This window comes from Limulus polyphemus, unplaced genomic scaffold, assembly GCF_000517525.1.
Source record: "Limulus polyphemus unplaced genomic scaffold, Limulus_polyphemus-2.1.2 Scaffold1554, whole genome shotgun sequence".
Lineage (NCBI taxonomy): Eukaryota > Metazoa > Arthropoda > Merostomata > Xiphosura > Limulidae > Limulus > Limulus polyphemus.
This window is the reverse complement of record NW_013667164.1, coordinates 118,540-129,604: the sequence shown is the minus strand read 5'-3', so window position 1 is coordinate 129,604 and position 11,065 is coordinate 118,540. Positions and strand designations below refer to the sequence as shown.

The 11,065-nt window shown below is 35.5% G+C and overlaps 1 protein-coding gene across 1 annotated transcript in view; it reads left to right on the top strand.

Moving 5' to 3' along the window:
• Positions 1-11,065, top strand: part of LOC106464067 (runt-related transcription factor 1-like) — a 34,658-nt gene that overhangs the window by 13,321 nt on the left and 10,272 nt on the right. Inside the window, exons 2-3 of the mRNA XM_013924178.2 lie at positions 835-939; positions 10,425-10,574. Of these exons, the coding sequence (XP_013779632.2) occupies positions 835-939; positions 10,425-10,574 (255 nt within the window). The remainder of the gene's footprint in view (positions 1-834; positions 940-10,424; positions 10,575-11,065) is intronic.

Sequence of the window (11,065 nt, the reverse complement as noted above, 5' to 3'; positions counted from 1 at the left end):
TCTCCAGCCTTAAACAGTAATATCCTACCTCGGAAAGGGCTGCGACACAATTCTCCAGCTTTAAACAGTAATATCCTACCTCTGGAAGGGCTGCGACACAATTCTCCAGCCTTAAACAGTAATATCCTACCTCTGAAAGGGCTGCGACACAATTCTCCAGCCTAAACAGTAATATCCTACCTCGGAATAGGCTGCGACACAATTCTCCAGCCTTAAACAGTAATATCCTACCTCTGAAAGGGCTGCGACACAATTCTCCAGCTTTAAAGCATCAGGTATCGCACTGTCAAACGGTTGGGATTTCGCCGTCAACTAAATACATCTGTCACAACAATAGACTATGTTAGCATGTACAAATTATTTATATAAATTACGATAAACCATTTTCTATATGTTTCTAACAGCTTAGACATATTAAAATTTGAGTAAATAAATATGTTTATTGAGAAGTTTAATGGGTCAATTTTTAATAATATAAGAACAGACTTAGTGAAAATACCACCAAACTTTACTACTTGTTTTACACGCTGACGTACTATGATATGCCATTCAATAACGTGTTCTTCCATACTTTACACAATCTTTGTTAAACTTTTTTTTTTCATTTAATAATAGCGCAACTAATACAACAATTTCATCAATTTCTCTATTCCTCCATCATATTATTATCATTTTTATAAACGCAATATCATCTTTATAAACGCAATATCATCTTTATAAACGCAATATCATTTTTATGAACGCAATATCATCTTTTAATTGTTCTGTTGACGATTTTTGCAATTTCGCTCATTCGTGCTATCAAACACTTTTCTTTTTTGTTTATATTTGCAGGGAAGAGTTTTACCTTGACGATTACAGTGAGTTCTGACCCACCTGAAGTTGCGACATATAACAAGGCCATCAAAGTGACAGTAGACGGACCTCGAGAACCAAGAAGTAAGTTAGGTATATTAGGCTTAAACTAAGCTAGTAAATATTAATCAATTCTTCTGTCGCACAGAATCAATATGTTTGAAAAAGATGATACCTAAAGTGAGTACAGTAATTTGTATACATAATCAGTCTATCCGCATTCACAATTCGCTCGTGGGTTAGTTTGTAGTAGGGACGAATTTAGTGTTCATTTTCTTGGTTATTTAAGTTAGAGGTAAGTAGAACAAGAACACAACTTTATCTGTGTTTGGAATTTCACTGATCTAATTTTTACGGTGGAATTCCAATCGTCATGGTAAGTAAAACACTGCGTGACTTTCAGTTCTGCTAGGCAAACGTCTATTAAACACATAAAGAAGTGTTTGTACTCGCAAAAAAATAACATAACTTAGTGAATATATCGACCTGGGACGTGTGGCGGGAAGAACGTGGGTCACATTTTACCTGCATACCAGTGACATAGCGGTAAGTCTGCATGCTTACGACGCTAAAATTCGAGTTTTGATACTCATGGTGGGTGGAGCACAGGTAGCCTACTGTGTAGCTTTGTGCTTAACAACAAAGATACCGAACGAAACGTTTGACCTCCAGAGAAGTTGCTGGTTTGTTAGCTACGGATTTTATCATTGGGTTTATTGTTTTACTTTCTATACATTTGAGCAAAATATTTCAAAGTAAGAAACAACTTTTCATCTTTTTTTTTTAATAAGTAAATTAAAATGTTGTACAAAATACAAGGGAAATTTAATACATGCGTACAAAATACAAGGGAAATTTAATGCATGCGTACAAAATACAAGGGAAATTTAATACATGCGTACAAAATACAAGGGAAATTTAATACATGCGTACAAAATACAAGGGAAATTTAATACATGCGTACAAAATACTACCAAATCAGTTACAGATTATGAAAGACTAATTAATTACTGTACCGAGACCAGCGGTGGGTGCAGTTACATGATATGGAAGACTGTTTACCAGCGATGAGTACGGTTACAGGTTAAGGAAGACTGGTTAATTATATAACACTTAGACCAGCGATGGGTACAGTAACAGGTTAATAAAAACTGGTTAATTATATAACACCTAGACCAGCGATGGGTACAGTAACAGGTTAATAAAAACTGGTTAATTATATAACACCTAGACTAGCGATGGGTGCAGTAACAGGTTAAGGAAAATTGGTTACAAAGGACGGGTACAATTGCAGATCATGATGAACTGTTTAATTCAGAAACATTATGTTTTGAACAACTGAAAATGTTATGTTTTGTTTTGTTCCTCAATTTGGAACGAATAAATTCGTTTCTACAAAACTATATCAATTATTAATTTTCACATTTTGGAAAAAAAGAATTAAATTACTGAGTCTGTTTTTAATATTTTAGACATAATTTTATTTAAAAAAATCATCCCCCAGTAGCATAGCGGCATGTCTGCGGACTTATACTGCTAGAAACCGGGTTTCGATACTCGTGGTGGGCAGATATGCTCACCCTTTCAGCCGTGGGGGGCATTATAATGTGACGGTCATTCCCACTATTCGTTGGTAAAAGAGTAGCCCAAGAGATGGCGGTGGGTGGTGATGACTAGCTGCATTCCCTCTAGTCTTACACTGCTAAATTAGGGACGGCTAGCGCAGATAGCCCTCGTGTAGCTTTGCGCGAAATTCAAAAACAAACAAACAAACAAATAATCGTCGGCATTGGATGTAGCAGATATATAGTGTGTTTAACATATTATTATAATATACTTTTTTTTACTTTCACTCGGATGTTCTTATTACTACTTTAAGTCTAATATTTTATTACACTATTTAGGTACTCTTTAAGTACACGAAGCGTAATTTTAAGTTATTTCATTTAGTTCTTCAGTACAAAAAGCCCAATTTTTTATTAGTTTATCCAGCTCTTAAGTACACTAATCATATTTTTCTCTTGTTTGTTGGGTTATTCCTGGTTGTTTAATTTTCCAATCAGCCCTATACATTGCTGGGAAGTAAACCTTTCTTCAACACTTTTTTTACATTTTTCTGAATATTGATTTTATAAACATGGCTTCCATATTGAGTGATTCATAGTAAGTTTAGGTTAGATGTGAAATAGGGTAAACAAAATGGTACAACATGCCTCTAGATAAAAGTGATAAATTCTTAAAATTAAAATTAAAAAATTAAATGTTAAAGAGCATTAAAACTTTCGCCCTACTTTTGTGCTTTTTTTACTTAAACGCTCAATCGTGCTACATCTCAGCATAAGTCTGGAATGACGAGTTTACTGATAATTTCAAATAATTATTTTTGAGACAAGTATTTTTGTTATTACTGTTGTAAAACTTAAAACAAAGTTACGCAAATTATTGTAGTACGGATGTAGTAGTATCTTAATTTTAATTTCTAAAATAGATAGCCCCCCCCCCTTCTAAAAGAAGAGTAAGGTTGCTTATTTTTCTTTGGACTTTTTCAAGCACAGTGACAGTGCTTATCTATCGTGGACATTTTTCTAGCACAGTAACAGTGTCTATCTTTCTTTGGACCTTTCTCTAAAAGAAGGGTAAGGTTGCTTATCTTTCTTTGGAGTTTTTCTAACACAGTAACAGTGCATATTTGTCTTTGGACCTTTTTGTACAACAATAATCGTGCTTATATTTTTTTGGGCTTCTTTCTAAAAAACAGTAACGGTGTTTATCTTTCTTTGGACCTTTTTCTAGAACAGTAACAATGTCTATCTTTCTTTGGACTTCTTTCTAAAAAACAGTAACAGTGCTTATCTTTCTTTGAACATTTTTCTAGAAAAGTGACAGCGATTATCTTTCTTTGGACTTTTTTCTAACACAATAACAATACTTATCTTTCTTTGGACCTTTTTCTAGAAAAGTAACAATGATTATATTTTTTGGACTTTTTTCTAGCACAGTAATAGTGCTTATCGTTCTTTCGACCTTTATCTAGAACAGTAAGTTGGTGTTAACGTTTCATTGGAATTTTTTTTTCTGAAGATTAGTAAAGGTGCTTATGTTTCTTTGGATTTCTTCCAAGCACAATAATAGTGCTTATCTTTATTTGGACTTTTTTCGAAAAGAACGTTAAGGGTGCTTATCTTTCTTTGGACTTTTTCCTAGCACAGTAAAAGTGCTAATATTTCTTTGGAATTTTTTCTAAAAACCAGTAACGTTGTTTATCTTTCTTTGGATTTTTTTTTCTGTAACAGTAACGGTGTTTATGCTTCTTTGGACTTCTTTCTTCTGAAGATTAGTAACGGCGCTTAGTTGTCTTTGGATTTTTCCTTAGAACTGTAATGATGCTTATTTTTCTTTATAGTCTTTTTAGAAGAACAGTAAGAATGACTCTTTATATGTTTTTTTTTTCTTAAAACAGTATCAGTGCTTATCTTTCTTTGGACTTTTTCCACAACAATCAGTAATGGTGGATATCTTTGAATATTTTTTTTTCTAGAACAATAATGGTGGATCTTTCTTTGTTCTTTCTTCTAGGAGAACAATAACGATACTTATCTTTCTCTGGGTTTTTTCATAGATCGGTAACTGTGGGTATCTCTCTATAAAGCTACTTTCCAGGACAACCGTAACGGTGGTGAGTTTTTCTGACTTGTTTCCAGAAGACCATTAGTTGTGGGGAATATTAATGATGGCTATTATACTTCCAATACATACTTCTATAGGAGTAGCACTCTGTTTCGTAATATTTTCTTTCCAGATTAATAGTAACAGTAAGAACCTTTGACTTATTAGCATTTTTTGGTATCTTTTTACTTTTTCTTTTATATTTAATGGAGTAGGCATTGTAAAAATTAAAGTGAACCGAACATCTTGAAGTAACGATGAGGTGCGACGTTTAATTATAAAATATTTTTGTATTTTCTAAAACACATTTCTAGAATATTTCAGCATATCATTTCTGGGTTACATAATACATTTTACTTTACTGCGATACTAATGCAGTGGCATCTAGTATCCGTTTCTCGTATTACTATTAATTAAAAGCTCAAGTTTGTCGTAGTGTCCAACTGAAACAGCCACATATCATTTTCCCAAATCTTTTATCCAGTACTAGCAGTATCAATGACATCTGTATGTCTAATATGAGCACGATTTTGAACCCCAAACCATTTTTTTTAGACTAAGTACATGTTATACATAGCAGTAATACAAAAGGATTTTAAGATAACCGCATTGTTAGACTTGGAATAACACATATGGTGTCATTTAATATGTAAAAGAGATATTCTCATGTTGAAACTATTTGATATATGATTTAATTTGTGTGTTTGTACTGTAACACTTATACAAGGTTTTACTGTAACAGCACACAGCAATATAAATATTAAATATGGTTAATAAAAAAAATACCAACCTAGTTATGCGAGGGGAAAAAGAACTGTAGAAACCGAGCCAGCTATCATTAACAGATGGACCGGACGTCACTAGTGGTTGGTGTGTCAGACTATGGATCAAAAGGTCCAAGGTTCGATCCCACTATGTGCCTTTCAGCACTTCCCGCATTTTCTGTTGTGGACACTTTATAAATATAACAGTCAGTCTCACTATTTGGTTAAGAGTAGATGTGTAGATTGTTTTGTTTGTTTTGAATTTCGCGCAAAGCTACACGAGGGCTATCTGCGCTAGCCGTCCCTAATTTAGCAGTGTAAACTAGAGGGCAGGCAGCTAGTCATCAACACCCACCGCCGACTCTTGGGCTACTCTTTTACCAACGAATAGTGGGATTGACCGTCACATTATAACGCCCCCACGGCTGAAAGGGCGAGCATGTTTGGTGTGACGGGGATTCGAACCCGCGACCCTCAGATTGCAAGTCGAGCGCCCTAACCACCTGGCCATGCCGGGCCAGATGTGTAGATGGCGGATGCTACTAACTGGCTGTGCTTCATCTGGTCAGCAGTTCTAAATTAAGGATGACACATGTCAAGTTTTAGTTTTTTGAATCTCAAGCCCCCCCCCCCCACCAATTCCGGTGCTCAGATACTCAGCAATAGGTACTCCCTGCAATAGGTACAGCGAAGAGAGCTCTGAAAAGTCTATCAGATTAAAATTTCTTTTTTCTTAGTAATAATTACTTAGTAGTAATCACGTGCTTTTTGAATTTCAAATGGCATTATACGAAGAAGGAAAAAAACATAAAGTTACAAATATTGCAGATTAACTAGCCCGAATAGGCTCTAAGATGTTTTTGTTCGGGCTGTTAAATAAGTAGTTACGCAAATCACTCAATGAGCAAATATTTGAATCAAGGGCCGCCTTTCTTATGACAGGCAGAAACAGTTAAAATTTGGCGGCCGCCTCTGGTTTATCATTTAGATACGGCTGACGAAAATAATTTGACTATTAAAATACACATCTGTTTCACCATATATGCGTAATAGAATGAGCACGGTGGCCAATAGCAAGCTGAAATCGGTAGCCATTTCCGTTTCCGCTTAGATGTGGCAGTCTAAAGCAATTCTTGTATCGAAGGTTACATGGGTTTTATCGTATGAATGTGATAAAAAAATATATAATAGAATCATTAGCCATCTGTGTTTTGGTTGTGGTGAGTGGTTGGTTGATTGTTGTTAAGCGCAAAGCTACACAGTGGGCTATCTGTGCTCTGCCCACCACGGATATCGAAACTCTATTTTTAACGTCGTAAGCTTGTAAATTTATCGCTGAGCCAGTGGAGTGTTTGTTTGTTTGTTTGTAATTAAGCACAAAGCTACACAATGGGCTATCTGTGCTCTGCCCACCACTGATATCGAAAACCGAATTTTTAGCGTCGTAAGCTTGTAAATTTATCGCTGAGCCAGTGGAGTGTTTGTTTGTTTGTTTGTAATTAAGCACAAAGCTACACAATGGGCTATCTGTGCTCTGCCCACCACTGATATCGAAAACCGAATTTTTAGCGTCGCAAGCTTGTAAACTTGTGGTTGAGCCGCTGGAATGCTGGTATTATGGTAGAATGCTAGATTGTGCAAAGCAAAAACAAACAAACAAATCATTCTTTATTGTATCAAGTATTGTACCAGACGTAATGTTAATGTGGCGACTACTTTTAAAACTGTTCAATCCATATTCATAACTGTTCCCACCACTGTTATAGGTCTAACTTGTGTTTCTCTTGCTAAATGTTCAATGTGTCTGTTTGTGATGCACAATAGTGTTAAAAAGCTGCGGATTCAAATATTTGGTAATCAAAACTTCAAACCAGATTGAGCCGGTAATAATCCGAATATCAAAATTTCGGTCGTCAAAACTTTAAACCAAACTGAGCCGGTAATAATCCGAATATCAAAAGTTCGGTCGTTAAAACTTCAAACCACATCGAGTCAGTAACTATTCGCGTATATTTTCTCACTAAGACTTCAAGAAACTATTTATATTATTAATCTACCTAAAGAAACATGATTGATAAAAAACCGAGGTGAGATATTATCATAGTATGCAGCAGGTTGAGTACATTATATCCAAACGATTTTTGAGCCTCATCACGACGTTCAAGTCCATGTTGTCACGACTAGTGTAAGGATGTCATGTCCAAAGTACATCACTCTTCCATGTAAGATTTCCATAATCCCCTTAGTGTACAAGAGCGACGGTTATCTAGTACCTTTTTTCAACCGCACGATTACACAGAAATCTGTAGGCGTTGTTTCAAACGAATTGATTGGAATGTCTTTGTATTTAATAGCATGAATATTCGTGTCATTCTCTAGTTGCTTGAGGTATGCAACCGTTGAACAGATATGTTGTGGAAGTTACTTTGTACACGTGACTTGTGTCGCTTTATCAGATGAAAATTCTTCATGATTCTGTTTAGTACTGCTGCGTTGGGTAAGTGGACGGCTTTTGCACTTATCTTTATGTTTCTGGATTCTTAACTGCTATAAAATACCGCACTTTGCTTACCTCGGCTGGAGCCCGTTCAGTGAGATATACTGTATCCATCTTGTTAGCCAGTGTTCTCATATTACCGTAAGTTGAAACCAAATATGGGCCGCGAAGAGTGCTTAAACGAAAAAAATATTTTCAACAATATTCTTTGCATTGTTTGTCTTTTCTGTAATAAATAAGTAAAACTGAACGTTGCTTGTGTGTTTGTTTCAGAATTTTCGACCCAAACTATTCAAAGGGCTACCTACACATAGCTGTTTCTAATTTGGAATTGACAGACTAGAGGGAAACAAGCAGTTGACAATACACACCGCTAACGCTTGGGCTACTCTTGTCTGACCTTATTGTGGGATTTGACTGTTACTCTTATAAAGCACCCACGTCCCCAAGTGCGGAGCTCTATTGAGAGGCAACAGAGCCTCGAACCATGAATCCTCGGATTTCCAGTTCGACCAAGCTAACTACTAAGCCACTATAGGACCAATTCAACGCGTAATGCTAGCGGAACAGATACGATCGTTAAGTAAATATGAAAACATTAGTTTTAATAATATTTATCTTGGATAATAACAATTTTTCCCTTCCAATGAGAACTGGAAATTCATTTTTTGTTGTTTTTGTTTTAAAAGTATAAACCATAGTTACAGAACTGTTCACTACCACTACTTTCTTTTATATCTACCAACTAATTATGCTTATTTTGCTAGTGTTTGAACTGTAGTTAATGAACATATTCATGTTGTGTTTCTGTAGTATTGTAGTAGTTGACTCTAAATTTGTTACTTAATTCTGAATATGTGCAAGTTTAACACAAAACACATAGCCCAACAGACCGTTAAGGTATTCTCAGAATCGTCTCGCCTCTGTGACTTTGTCTTCTCTCTTCATCATGTCAAGTTTCATCTTTTTGGTCAGTGAAAAGAATCCAGGTCGATGAAAGTCGAGAGAAAGTGACCAGTCACGTCATGTGGCGACGCCACCAGGATAAAAAAAAAAGGAAGTTACTTTCAAGCTAGCAAGCGTGTTTCAAGACAGTTCAGGCTTAACTCTCGATGTTTGCACTTCTCTCGAGCCTGTTATCGGAAGAAAATGAGCAAGTCCACTTTCTTATTTTTGTCTCGTTACGTTTAACAAAGATTCTTGTCCTTGTGTATTACTGTGTTGTCAGCTACTTAAGGTTAATAAGCATAATTTTTGTCATTCTGTATTGCACACTTGTATTGTATTGTTCGATCTGTTTGTCATTCCTGAAGGTAAACTGAGATGTTAGTAATTCAGCGTTGTTCCACGATAATCGTATCTTGTCGAACCTGCTGTTATTAGCGGAGAGGACTTATTTACTGAAGTTATATTAGCGGAGCGGAATTATCCGATGAAGCCATATAGTGCAGTTTTCTGCATTATGCACGACAAAAACGTGCTTACACACTGTGTGGACGAGATCAGTAATCCTTGTCTGGATTATTGCACCCATTTCCAAACACAGAAACTGTGTTAAAGTGGCCAAGTAAGCGGGATTACTTTACATGGACACTTTCGTAGGAGTCGGTCAAGAATAGTCAAACCAATGCCCAGTGAAGCTGTTTCCGGTGATTGGTAATTAATTGCACACAATTTTATATTAGCTTGTAATATCAGACTTCCATCAAGAAGCCATGTGCTTTTATCTTGCTATTGTGGCCATACCCCGTGGCTGCTTAAAAGGCAAGTTTGCCTGTATTAGTTCTTGCTTTTTAGAATTATCAAAACATGTAAATTACTCCAAGTTTTATAAGTTTTAATGAATAAAATTTGAATTTACCAAGTAAGATATATGGAAATTATTATATTGAAAATTATGTACAGATTTTGATATAAAATAGTTATGTATGGCTTAGAACTTTATTGTAAGTCTAAATTCTGGGGGGTAAGATGGTCTGACATTTGATGAGGTACATGAAAATATTTTCAAATATAACTGGTGGCCATAAGTTTTCTGTTTTTGTTTGCCTTTCCGTACTAAACAGATTACAATTATTAGTTAGCTGTACCAGTTCGTCCTTGATAATCCTGGTAGTTTTTTGTTTTGTTTTTCTGGTGATCAGAGTTTGTAAGTTTGTAAATATTTCTAATTTCTGGTCCATTTTGTATAATATTTTGCATTAATGGCTTACAAAGCGTTATTCAAAACGAGCGCATAAACTTTATGCCGATCAACACAATAAGGTGAATAAGAAGTGTTGTTTGTTTTTTAAACACAAAGCTACACAATGGGCTAACTATGCTCTGCCCACCATGAGTATTGAAACCCACTTTTTAGCATTATAAGCCCTAAGACTTACTGCTGAGCCAGTAAAGACGACGAATAAGGTCCTAATTATCTAATGGTTACACTAGGGTCTAGAAAGCTATCCATCGTGACGAGAAATCATATAGTAAATACTTCTGATTTTAAAGAAATTGATTTTTCTTTGCAATAAATCTATTCCTACTTTTAAATACTCCAATTTTAAATGATGACCGTTTCTATAATTATCGATATAATCGTATTACGTGGTTATTCCCTTCTAACTGGTATGATTTATGTTTATTATCGTTTTCAGGACAACAGCAACAACTAAGGGCTTTTGCTACAGCATTTGGACAAGGGTTACCTTTCTTGGAATCTCTGAGGGAGTGGGAACATTTGAGACGAAAAACCGCCGAACAGTGGGCTATCGAAATACCTCGTAGACTCCAAGGTGTGCCAACAGGTGGGGCTATTTGTCACGATATTACTAATAATTGTTTGTTGTTTAACGCAATGCTACACAGTGGGTTATCTGAGGACTGCTAATAATAATATAATTCTGGATAGTACATGTTACATATTTTATCAAAATATAATACATAAAATCTGGTAAAGTAACAACATGAACGCGACATTTTGTGTATTATACAGATAATAAGTAAAACACTCTATAAAGTAAAGTCTTCTTTGAATTATTAATATACGTAATAGGTAAAGTCTTCTGCAAACTATTAATGTACATAATACGTAAAGCCTTCTGAGAACTATTTTTATACAATAGTCTGTCTTTGTCTGTCTTTTGAATTTCGCGCAAAGCTACACGATGGCTATCTACGCTAGCCGTCCCTAATTTGGCAGTGTAAAACTAGTGGAAGGCAGCTAGTCATCACCACCCACCGCAGACTCTTGGGCTACTCTTTTTTTACCAATCAATAGTGGGATTTACCGTCACAT